The following is a 13,112-nucleotide window of genomic DNA, read 5'->3' as shown; positions in this document are numbered from 1 at the left end:
TTGTCAACGACAAACAAATGGTACTTACATTTTACAGTTTACAATAATTATTTAAATTTATATATAACTGCTTAATTTTAAGCTAAAAAAAAAAACAACAAATGACTAGTCTAAAAATTGGTAACTAATTTGGAATCAAATTAATTTCACATGGTTTTGCATTGGAAAAAACATAAAATCAGTTAGGAATAATATTATTTTGTAAACACCATTTTGCTAAAAAGAAACTTAATGTAGTATGTCAAATTTTTTAAAAAATAATTCTAGAAGAAAAATTGATAAATAAAAATAATAATTTCAATTATTAAAATCACTGTCAATATAGTGGAAGATCAAAGTATTGTAATCATGTTCAATAAGTTTAATAACTAGTAAATTTTCTTTAAAGTTCACAACACATAAGTCAAAGTATTTGATATTTATACTTAAACTTTACCCAAGTAATATCATCCAAACTAATCTGCCGCTATGAAAAATTAAAACAAGTCATACCTGACAGTAATAATATTGTCTTACATTTAGAGTAAAATCAAAATTTACTTGACCTCGATCAACTTCAGACACCTTTGCCCCCACACGTGAATTACAAATAATATACAATTTGATATATAAACTGTATTTGGTACGGTAAACCATAAACATATAATACCACAATATTACGGTTATAATAAATTCAATTTTTCCAATTCTATAAAATAAGTCTTAATAGAGTCGATAATAATTATTATTATAATATACTCGATGAGCTAACAAAATAAAAAAAAAAGACACCGGAAAGTAGAGGAACTACATTTGAGAATTTCCGTTTTATCACTAAACCGTGTACTAACACAATTATAAAAAAAAGTCTATAAACAAACATAACAAGGCAAGAAAATTTTTGGGTTTTCTTCATAATGTTTGTTTTAAAAAATGACTAAGACCAATGAGAAAGTAGTTCAGTTTGTACTCTAAGTATTGTAGTGCTTTTGGTTCTGTGATGCATAACTGCCCTTCCAGTCACCAGTTTGTATAGTGTTTTTGTAAAATTTGGTGGACATTTTGTTGAATGTAGGCAACAACTCGTTGGCTTCGTTCGACAACGCCTGTACGGATGATAAAACAACATTTTTACTATACTTTGGCTAAATTGTTTTTCAATGTTCATTTTGAGTTTATTGCAGTTTATATAAATATATAATTTTTTTAAACGCACCTTCATGTATACAATAGCATCAGTACCGTATCCATCGCACGACATCAACACTAAATCTCCGTGTAAATATCTAGCGTAAAGCCTAGATATAGGCAGACCATATCCGTACCCTATTAACAGTAAAAATTGTTAATTATTAAAAAAAAAACGAGAGATAATATCGGGAAAAAGTGTTTTCATAACCAAAATATACTTTCCTGCTAACGGCACTGTATGCGCATCGGATTTTGACGGTTGCGGAGCAGTCGAGTACATGTAATGAAATAACTGATCGCTCAAACTTCTTGGAATGCCACCGCCTTGATCAGACACCTAGAAATAACAAAAAAAAATTCATTTTTTGTTTTTGGAATTATACAGTAGATATGATATTAAATATCATTTTTAAAGGTATGATGATAAAAATATTAGAACGAAAGAATTTAAACAGTAAACAATGTTCCACACAGTTGGAAATGGCCAAGTTGTATACATGAGTAAACCATATTTTTGTTCTTAACGATAACCAGATCAGGGCCAATTTTTCTACAAACAACAAATAATGATTTAAAAAAAAAAATAAATAATAATACATTTTTTTAGAATAACTCCTTTGTTTTTTTGAGCGTCAAATAATTTTTTTTTTAAACACATTTCTGTTTCATTACTGTTTGTAATAAATTATTTTTTATTTATGATATTTATTTGAAATAATTTTTCATAATTAATAAATGAACTGATTCAATTTTATTCATAAATTACCGTGTATAAGTAACTAAATTTAGTATTTCCAATTTAAACAAGTAAAAATTGAAAATAATGAGTTATTTCAAATGCATTTTTAAATAAAAATTGAATTTAAGTTAAAATTGAAATGCATTTAAATAATTTGTTTGCCGTTATGGTAAATAAGAGTTAAATAAAACGAATTAGGTATTTATTTTAAATTGTATTTGTATTTTAATTGTATTTGTATTTTAAATAATTATTTAAAACATTGTTTAAATTAAAAAAAGGATTTAAATAATTCCCAGGTTTGTCTTAGACAATACACTATTGTTATCAGTTGACTACTTGTCGTATTAGGTACTTTAAAGTCTCTGCATATAAGAGCCATTTAATATAATTGACTTAATTACCCCCGAAAAAATATATACAACAATTAATATCGCAGAATAATAAATAAAATAACAATGTACTATCGTTGTATACAATTACAACAGTATTATGTAAAAACAATCAAGTACAATATCATTTAATATTTAAAGTAAGACATACTAATAAATATTAATAGTTTTTAGAACTAAAACATTATTTTGATTAGCAAGTATCATAATATTAATCTCTTTTCGTACCATATAAGTTAATTTCGAAAGGTCAACAAGACGGATAACATTTATTTTAACGATGCTAAATATATGTATCAGTGCTAAACGATGTAAAACAACGTACCAAACAAAAGACAATAATATTTTCAATATTGTATTGAAAAAAAAAACATTAACTTAAAACAAACGAAACGTCGTTAAGAACATTTTGATTTTGGTATTTAATTCTCTAAATGAGAATATTTTATCAATGGTGCCAAGTACAAAAAGTCAAACTTTTAAGAGGCTACAATTAAAAATTGTGTCACTTATAAATTACACTTTTGCTAATAAATATATACAACGTATATTTTCTCCACATAATACAAAATTCAGGGGTAACAATTAATAGACGTTTTAACTTAAACAAAAGTTCCAAATTCTTATACTTAAAAATTAGTGTACTTTTTTAACACTCTTTATAAACTCACGTCAGAAAAAAATACAGAATTGTACTCAAGCATTATAATTGGACGTTATTGAAACGGCATTTGTAATTTAATATATAATTTTTTAATTAATAAGGAAAATAAAAATTGATAAATAATGCAATGACCTTCAACTAAACAACACAAATTTTCTAATAGAATTACAGAAAAAATATTACAGGAAATTACTTGTATATTTATTATTATGCATATCATTTATACATAACATATTCAGAGCTGGACGTCATTTAAATAATCTACTATTCAAATAAAAAATTGTATTGTAAAAAAAAGATGACTAAGTTTTCGTCAGTTCATATTATGAATACATTTTTATTATGCATTTAAACGATTTTGTAGTTTAGGTAAAAACGATTTTGTTTTTCATTTATTACATTTTTACACTATGACATACATCAATGACAAGTTTAATATGTTATTTATTTAAAAAGAACTTTTCGAGTCGGGTAATCTTTTTGTAATAGTAAAAAAAAGCTAGGCGAATTAAGTAGGTAATTATCGTTTTGTATTATTGCTAATGAAATATTATTGTATTCTAATAGGCGTTATTTTGTTATTTAATCGAATGATGCTATTTGAAAACAATCAAATAGTAAATTGTTCAATATAAAATATTATGTTTTTATTTCAATAAATTATTATATGACAGTGGTTCATTATTGGTCTTTTGTATGTTTGCTTGTTTAATTAATTGATCAGTTCAACGTCGAGTATTGTAAATTAAAGATAATATTAAAATTGGCGTCCACGTAATAACGGAGATCACTTGAAACTTTATCTATGGGGTTTTTATCTAAATTTATTAAGCACTTGCTTAAGTGGTTTTCACTTTTGTAATAATTAAAAAAAAGGTTACAATGTACTGCACATTAGTTTTATATATAAATTGGCAGTGTATATGTACGTCACAAGGTTATCTTGTGTGCGCGAATAAATACAGAAAAATATTATTGAAAATAATTACTGCAACATCATTATAATATTGTAACTGTAAACAAACAACCATTGGCAATCACACAGCCATACTTTTTTATAGCCTACGTCAGGGCACTCGATAATCTTTCATTCAGAGTGAAAAAAAAACTAATAATAATGTTCATTGACAAACGGTTTGAGGATAATAATAATTAATAATTTGAGAACGATAATTTTTTAACATCGTCAACAGGTTTATCGTACTAGGATTTAGCGAAACGCTATTTAATAGCCCTATCGAACAAATAAACATCATCTAATCAGGGCTGTAACAAATATATGCCGAATAATGGTACCTATGTTTTATTAGTTTAATTAGCCAATAAAAAACGATGAAAAACCCTATTAAAGTGGTTTTTGACGACCAAGTATAAAAACTGCGACCACAACACCGGATATTATTTGTAGTACCCAAAACACGTTTGTTTCTTAGTCTTAAAATTCAATAAAAAATATTATTATATTATTTGTAAAATGCATGAAAAACATATTCACCGAAGTTCTGAATGAAACTTTTAATCTGTGCATACTCTATCGATTGACACCATAACGATTGCTTTGATAACGATACAAATACAAAATATATGTTAAAAATATCTAGATTTTGGTTAGGCAAATATTTTTAACAATACTTGTTGAACATTTCTGTTTAAATAACGACTGACTAATTATTGACCAATTACTAATTGACCATTAGTAGAATTTCTATAATTTATTTAATGAGAAAATTAATTTTAATAACAAATGCTTTCGAGATAAGGTTTTGCAAACGGACATTATACAAAGTCTAGTATAAGATCTTTGGACTAATATTCCAGTGATAAATTATTTTTAACGACCAAAATTAATGATAGAAACAGTTTTTTATTATTATAGGGCGGTAATAAATAATGTTTACATTAATAATTGACTTTTGCCGGTTTGACTGTAAGATTCCACGTCAATTCAGCATTCGATCATCCGTTGTATTATTTAGCTTCACTTATTATTCAGCTCATTTTGATTAAAAGTTGTTTTAGTGAAAACAATTTCAGTATTTTGTCGATTAAAAAAATATCAAGTTATTTTATTTTTTATAAAGCCTACTTTTATTTAAATCTGCACCTTTACTGAGAAGGTATAAATACCTTACAAGACATTGTTTTTTAGTCTGTTTAACGGATTAAGGTTAAACTTATATAGATGAAAAACAAATAACAAGCATTAATATCAACTATCATTAAAAACAAAAATTAATTAAATTAAATGAATGGGAAAAAGGAAACAAACCTGGGCAATGTTATAAAATTAAACAAGGCAATTCAATATTAAAATGAAACCTCTTTAACTTATTCCGTTCTTTTTCCCAGTCTTCTTCTATTTTCTGATTTTTCTTCCATGAACGCTGCTTTCGCCTTGAGTTGTGTTCAAACAAGGAGTAATTTTATACCTAGTTTGTACATTTAATTTGTAAAATTCTAATTTGTTGAAATTACTCTGAAAAATTACACGGTGCTCTGAATCGGAAATAATACGGCAATTCAGTTTAAATAAATAAATTATCGCTCGACATTTCTTTGTTGAAGTCAATGTCAAGTAAATGTTTGGTGAAGTAATTAAACTAAGCAAATTCTTTTAAACACAACCAAATGAGACAAATTCAAATAAGTATAAACAGCACAAAAATATCTTTAAAAAAAAAATGACTATAGCATAAGTTATTGAAAAAAATGCCAATTAAGAACTGTATCATCAAATTTTTATCAAATCAATTGTTGTATAAATTGCAATAGAAAAATAAAAATTCATCAAGTACCGGGCTGTAAAATAACTTTGGTATTTTTATAAACTATTTAATGTTTGTAAAATAAAAAATATAATTTGTCTTTTCTTGCTGGACTATTATTTCTCCATAAATCAGATATCGTATACTGAAGAGAAAGTTGAAACTAAATTAATACTCTGACGGATTTCAAGGGCATAGGGTACTAATCAGTTTTTGACCCTACCCTGTATAGTGCTGATTTATTGTTTACATTGTTTTGATAACATGTTGCTTAATTAACGTTGATAGAAAAAAAATTTAACTAAAATATAAATTAATGTAAGTAGGTGAAATTAAAAAACTATAAACATCTTTAATAAAAAAAAATGTTATGGTACTTACTTTAACACAGATGTCTTCTTTTCCCTTGACTAACGTTACTATCAGTGGAGGTAAAACATCTATCTTATGGTGTTCCACGATAGCTCTCATGGCGTTTTTAAAAATCTCAAAGAGTATGTGATACAAATGTGACGGCACGTACACTATTCTTATGGGTTCTTCATCACATCTATCTGTACGACAATACAAGTTTAGAGAGAAATTGTATTGTTAGACAAGTCATTCAATTTGTTACAAACGGCGGCGGCTGACGTGTATTCAAGCAAGACTATCTATGTCTTACCCCATATGAACTCACGTAAGCCGGTGTCGCTTAAAAAAATAAGGCCAGATTATCTGATTAATTAGTTCTTAAACGTTTTTTTTTTTTTTAAATACATATGAGAAGCTCACCTAAAGGTTGGTTAATTTGTAGTTCGGGAGAGGTCAAGTAGTATTGATCGCATAAAAATCTGGCATTTTCGTACGCATCCTTTACAACGTTCATTACATTGCAATTCGGATCGATACATCCAATATGTTGATATTGGTTGTTTTTAAGATGTTCACCAAACAGCAGAGCTATTCAAAAACACATCTATTATTTGGATTCAATCGCTCGATTGGATATAGGTAAAACATTATAAATTGTTTTTTTTTTTTTTAATACTCACTATGTTGATTTATAAGCATTCGTATGCCGATTCGAGACATGTAAAACCGATCGAGAAAGTATTGAATACTGTTCTCTGTATGGGTGTCTATTTTGTGGGATTCCTTGAGCTCGAGTACGCCTTGGGCCATTGTTTGAACAACGTCAGAATGTCGATTTCGTATTTTCACCAACGCCTGTGTAAATCTAAAAACAAAACAAAAGAATGTTAAATACGAGTTAAAAGTTGAAGTCAACTTGATTTCAATTTGTATGAAAAATAAAACACCATAATTTCAAACAATATTATATTTTAAACTTACTTGGACAATGTACTTTCGGTTAAGCCATCATCGATTTCAAACTCCAATACGTCTTTGAATGATTGAGCGTACCAGTTATTCACTAAATTCACGGAAGGCATTTTTAACAAATTGTCGGGCAGTAGGTGAATTTCTTTCATGATATTAGCCAATCGAACGGGAAGTTCTTTTTTCAAGAATTGATACGATTTTTGTTCATTTGCTTTTAGACCTAAAAATTTTAAAAAATGTTTACACAAAAATTTTACACAGACTTTTATTTAATCTATGTAGAATAATATCAAATACCAAATAAAAATAATATCCATGTAAATAAAATGACATTAATTTTAATTTACTATTGAAATTAATTCACTTTTGTCGACCAATAAAAAACTTGTATTTTAAGTTAAACTCTGTCATTGCAATGCGGTCGTCCCTAGATCAATATATAATTGGGACAAAAAGTGTCTAGCGGAAAACATACTTGAATTTTGTTGGTACAATTAAGGGACAAGGGGTTCAAGCATCCCTCTTAATAACAATTTTCTATTATTGTAGTGACCAAATTTGTTATAGGTACTTTGCTTACTAGTTTATAACAGTTGTATAGTAAAGTAGATATTTTGAAACTACTTTTACTAGTTTTTGTTTTGATTTAATATTAAGAAATACATTTATTACTCAATTTGGCTCTTTAACAAAAGAAAATGAATGCTTTTTGTATATTGATGATATTCTGTAAAAACTAAATTTAGGCGGAAGTCATGATGAGAGGTCTAATTTGAGAATTGGATTACAGCCTCCTTTATTTTATGGTCAGTTATATGTTTATTTTTGTTATATACATTTTATGAATAATATAAAAACATTATTCTACAAATAAAAATTTTACAAGTAAAACCAAACAATTTAAAAAAATCCAACCGTGTTAACTTCAAAGATGATACTTTTTTTTAAATTTGTGAAATAAATAACTCTAAGAAATAACTTTTGAAGTTAAAAGTTACTAGATAAAACTTAAATTTAGTTTTGAGTTTATTATATAGTTCACAATTATGGCCAAACGCAAAAAAAAGTTGTCTGAGGGGAACTCAGTTTTCTCTTTCAAATTTTTTTTGTTAAAACTATATCAATATGTTTATATTTTGATAAATCGTATTTTAAATTTCACGTAGCTCATTTAAACTTGCACCTTATTTTTTATCAGATACATTTTTTTGTTGCAATATTTATGTAATAAATAATGTGTTAACATTTTTTATCTGCTGAATTTGGAACTAACTTTAACATTTGTATACGGCTTTACTATTTTACAGCTTTATGTAAAGTTAAAAAGGTACTAAATCTTCTTAATTAGTTAGACAATTCGAATAGATAATTTAATTATCAATATATAATACCAAATTATGAGTTATATTAAATACTGTAAATACTTATTATAAGTGAATAATACAATTATTTAAATAAATGTAATTTATTTTCATAATAATACCTTACTCGACCATCATATCAATTTAATTAGATATATTTTATCTGATAGTTCTTGTTTAACAACGAGATTGTGTTGAAAGAAAAAATAAATGTTCAAGGGCATTGTTAAACAAGAATGTTTTAACGACTTAAAAATAAGATAGTTCTGATAATCAGGCCAGCATTAATGATAAACATTAGTGTTGGCAATTATAGACAATTATTTTGTGCTAATAATATTGTTAATATCGTCGATTAAGATTAATGGATTTGTAATTACGGATTAAATAATTATTTTCCTATATGTTGCACTGTGTGCTCATTATGACCACAATGAAGTCAATTACAAAAAAAAAAAAAAAGTAATTCAAATAATAATATATTTGAAACTGCATGCAATGAAAATTTATAAAATAAAAAATAGAGTAATCAATAATATTGTGTGTGAAATTGAATTTGTAAAACAATAAGGTCACCTGTACAATGTTAACCTTAATGTAGTATTCATTGTCTAGGTCATTTATATATATATAGGCATTTACCAAGTACTTAAATGTAGTATAATTAAGCATGCACTGAGACAAATTACACAAACACCAGCTGTTGTAAGGCTTATTGGTATTGTAGCCTTGGCGTAAGTTGTAAATTTAGAACTTACTTGACATGAAATGATTATGAATACTAAACTCGTTTTGGATCACAAGATCAAATGACTGATTCGCGTACAGCGATGAATTAAATTTAACAATAAATTCATAGTACTAATATAGAATTATTATTCGGTGAATCGATGTAAGGTCTGCGTCTAGTATTCAGGTTACAATACGTTATAATTTTTAAAAAAATGTTAAGCTTTATCCTGTATATGTTACAATAGAAGCGTTATCGAGACGTCAAACAACGATTGCCACGACGTTTTCGTTTTCTATGCACGTAACTCACCGAAATCCATAAACTGTTTGATCGACAGCGAAGACGGATTGAACTGCGAGTAAAAATCCACCATCTTTTCCAAATTTCGGGCCATACTAGGACTGATGATCCTCATTTTTGCCAACGGTCAAATGCAAACAGCCAGTTAAAAACGTTTCAAGGGGAAAAAAAATTATAAGAACAACACCAATGTGTAACTAGTTATAAAATTATTGTGTGTGTGTGTGTGCTGTAGAAACGAACAAACGAATCGGTCGAGGTACAGTTAAATCGATATTTTGTCTTGTGTAAAATAAAATAAAACTGTTATAAATATATTAGGGAAAAAACAAAAGTTGTTTTCAAATCGAAACTACAGAAACTACACGGCGAACCGAAGTAATATTATTTAATAATAATAAATTATGTTTTTATTATCGATTCATTAAACGAACGAATGATAATAATTATTGTTTTCTGTTAAATTTCTATAATATAGATGATAAGAGATAATGGCACAAGTCTCTGCTGGTGGTCTGACGATGACAATAATTTGTACTTGCAAGGTGGGAGAAATTTTTTTTTTTTTTTGCCTTTCGCCGGTCGGTCAGCCGGTTTACAATCTGAATAATAATACACAATATTAGTATTTAGTAGTGGCTGTGGCGCCATCTCTTAAGAGGCCTCTACACTAGAATTTATAAAGGCGCTTTGTATAGGCAATTTTTTTGCTAAAACTGACTAAGCTAAAATTTTTAAACATACATAGAAAAGAAATATCTATTTTATAATAATTATTTTTATAAAGAATAACATCTTTTCTGAGGGGGCTAAAATAACTTTAAAAGTTTTATAACTAGACAACTTTATCTTTTTTTACATTGAATTTAGTCGGCATACTTGAAATGGTTACTAGATAAAGTGTTGCCAAATATTGCCTATCCTTTGCCCCTTCATAAATAGCGCTTTTCGTTCACACTAATTAAGGTCACAGAAAATGTGAGTTTTTAAAACTATGAAATATTTAAATGTGAAATATATAAAAAAAAAACAAATTTTAAGCGTTAAAAATAACAAGAAAAAGTCAGCACAGATTGGAATCGAAAAGGTCACAAGAATTATACTATAACTAAAAGTGATAAAATCCCTTTAGAAAAACGCTTCGATGCCAAATTGTAAATGGTAAAAATGTATTTAATATAAATAATTATTAATTTAAAAGCAACAATAATTAATGCATTACATATAATCGATTTGTTTATTATTTTGAATTTCTCTTTGATAAAAAATCGAAAAACTATTTTTTAATATATTGTAGAATTTTATTAAATTTTTACGTTGAGAATAATTTAGGTACTGAAAATGTTGACCGCTCGATTGTAAAATGTTTACTATTATAAAAAAAAACTACAAAAGAATAAAATTAAAACTAAACAATTTCTATTGTTTTCAACACAGAAAGTGTCTTAAGTTAAATTAATTTCCCATCGAATGCATACAAATAAAAAATCACAATAAGTAATAAAATATAATCATATATAATTTGACAAGAGTTATTATACCAATTTAAAACAGTGTTTTGTCAGTTTTTCTTTAATAAAAAACTACAGATTTTTGAAAAAATTGAATATGTTATTGTTGCAGACAACATTTTGTTACAGGTAAAACTATTTAATTTTAATTAAAAGTTACAAAGTCATTGCAGTTCTTTTACAGATATAACGGCAATTTTGATACGTTCGTGTGCATTCGACAATAAAAGTAAAACTAACTTATAATATAATTGATAGAATAACTTCTATAGTTTCACCGAAAAGTTTTTATTCGTTGCACATTTTAATGAACTCTTTCAGAAATACTAAAAGAGGGTCAATAATCACATTTTGAGGTGTTTTATCAAAACACATGGAAGCTCATTCTATTGACTTACTATTTGTTAAGTTACTTTTTGTATGGTAAGTGTATAAATTTTAATAAATTGAATTCAAGCCAAAAAGTTTTAAGGAGAAACGCTGTTTTTTATCTTGACATTACTTAAAAAAATAATGTGTACTAATAGAAATATTAAGAGAACGTCAAGCGGGTACTATTTATTAAGGGGCTTAGGATAGGCAATTTTGAACAGCTTAAATTGATAGTTAAGTTTTTTTTTATCAGACTATCAGAGTTCCTATAATCGAAGTTTTTTTTTACCATTACATAATTACCTATTTGCCAGCTATAAACCATTCTATGTTATCTGGAGTGGTCATAAAATTGAAAAAAATTCAAATAACACTTATTACTAGTTTTTAATAGTATAGCTTAAACAAGAAGTATAGTTTTACAGTATTAAAATTACAGGCTAAATTATTTTTAAATTAAGCCAAATTTGCGGGAACGGTCACAACATACATAGACCATTTATTTTTTGTCAATATAATTGAATTAAATTATAATTTAATTAATAAATAACTGACAATATCCACAAAATCCGAATAAAAGGAAAATTTCTTAGAGCACAGAAAAAATTTGAAGTACCTAGTTTGATTGTTTTGGAAGAAAGTTAGTAATTTGACAGTTATCCAAAACATAATTGACAAATAATATAATGAAATGCAGATAAGATTAATAGGATAATAAATTATAAAGACATATTTTTAAAAGTTGAACGTTTTAAAATGTTTGTTAAACATTTTGTCAAATTTACTAATATTTTAGAACTTTTGAAAACGGGCTTTTTAAATCTTTGTTTAATATGCAAAGTTTGTTTTAAATTTCTCTCACTTTTTTTTTGGAAAATATTAAGTTGGTTATTTTCCTTTTTGACAGAAATTAAATGGTCATATTCATTTTTGTGAAAAATTAATTTTTGTTCTTTTAAAATCCAAGTTTCTACAAATGAATACAAAAAGAAATATAAATCACATATTATAATAATTGTGCAAATCGATTTAAAAAAAAATGAGATTTTAATTGTTTAAGAGAGGATTTTTTTAATCCTTAACAATAAGAATTATTATTTTGTTAAAATTGAACTTTATACCTTTTTTGGTACATATAAGTAATTAGACACATGCTAAAACTTAAATATAAATATAAATAAAATAACAATTTCCAATGATCGTGTGTCTTGAGGTTTTTTTTATTAATTATAATGTTTTTCCAAGAAAATATCAAAAACATTCTCCATATACCCATTATTAAATTAAAAACAAATAATAAATACCAATTATTAGCAAAAAGTTTTGCCAATGAGCAAAAATGGACAGTTATTGTTTTTTAATATTTTTGTCTCTATAATAATTATGTGTATTAAGCTAATTGTAAATTTACGAATAAATATTTAAACATAAAGAATAGAATTTCAGGTATGAAATTTCAATATGACAACTCACTTTTCAAACAAATTACAGTTGCTTTAAAATAATTATCAACACTTAAAGTAATTTTTTGGCCAATAGTATAATATAATGGCTTGCACATAATGCATACAATAACTGAAGAGTGAAAGTGTCAAACGTTCCAAGTGCCAAAGTATAAAAATTGTACTTTATAATTTGATTTGTATTTTATTCATTACCGGAAACAATTTTGTAAATTTTTCAAGTAAAGAATAGTTATTTATAAAAAAAACATCATATTTAAAACTCAAAAATATGTTAAAGTGTTTCCGGTAATGAATAAAATAAAAATCAAATTAT

At 26.2% G+C, this 13,112-nt stretch overlaps 1 protein-coding gene across 3 annotated transcripts; it reads right to left on the bottom strand.

The window, feature by feature from the left end:
• Nucleotides 1-160: 160 nt before the first annotated feature.
• On the bottom strand, nucleotides 161-9,898 carry LOC126836696 (pyruvate dehydrogenase (acetyl-transferring) kinase, mitochondrial). Of its 3 annotated transcripts, XM_050570305.1 has the most exons (8): nucleotides 9,460-9,895; nucleotides 7,066-7,276; nucleotides 6,765-6,949; nucleotides 6,505-6,672; nucleotides 6,112-6,284; nucleotides 1,395-1,507; nucleotides 1,196-1,307; nucleotides 161-1,085 (listed from the first exon to the last, which is right to left on the bottom strand). In XM_050570305.1, exons 1-8 carry the CDS (start codon nucleotides 9,563-9,565, stop codon nucleotides 951-953), a joined length of 1,203 nt encoding a protein of 400 aa, XP_050426262.1. In that variant the 5' UTR covers nucleotides 9,566-9,895; the 3' UTR covers nucleotides 161-950. The 3 variants fall into 3 exon arrangements, 2 of the variants coding, with proteins under 2 accessions (XP_050426262.1, XP_050426263.1); XR_007685369.1 differs by lacking the exons at nucleotides 161-1,085; nucleotides 1,196-1,307 and adding an exon at nucleotides 5,235-5,441 and having other exon boundaries at nucleotides 1,392-1,507; nucleotides 9,460-9,898; XM_050570306.1 differs by lacking the exons at nucleotides 161-1,085; nucleotides 1,196-1,307 and adding an exon at nucleotides 5,285-5,441 and having other exon boundaries at nucleotides 1,418-1,507; nucleotides 9,460-9,898.
• Between the last annotated feature and the right edge of the window lie 3,214 nt (nucleotides 9,899-13,112).

This window comes from Adelges cooleyi, unplaced genomic scaffold (genome assembly GCF_023614345.1).
Source record: "Adelges cooleyi isolate 19-005CV unplaced genomic scaffold, UGA_ACOO_1.1 ACOO_flye_CR_arks_rails_tigmint_CR_PRNA_247, whole genome shotgun sequence".
NCBI classification, from domain to species: Eukaryota; Metazoa; Arthropoda; class Insecta; order Hemiptera; family Adelgidae; genus Adelges; species Adelges cooleyi.
This window is presented reverse-complemented; position numbering and strand designations above follow the sequence as displayed.

What these genes read in the sequence shown, in the direction of transcription:
- LOC126836696 (XM_050570305.1), bottom strand. Translation starts at nt 9,565, where the DNA reads ATGAGGATCATCAGTCCTAGTATGGCCCGAAATTTGGAAAAGATGGTG. An exon ending in AATGCTTATAAATCAACATA is followed by an intron (nt 6,673 to 6,764) that starts GTGAGTATTAAA and finishes GTTTTTGAATAG; the next exon opens with CTCTGCTGTTTGGTGAACAT. An exon ending in GCGCATACAGTGCCGTTAGC is followed by an intron (nt 1,308 to 1,394) that starts AGGAAAGTATAT and finishes TTTACTGTTAAT; the next exon opens with AGGGTACGGATATGGTCTGC.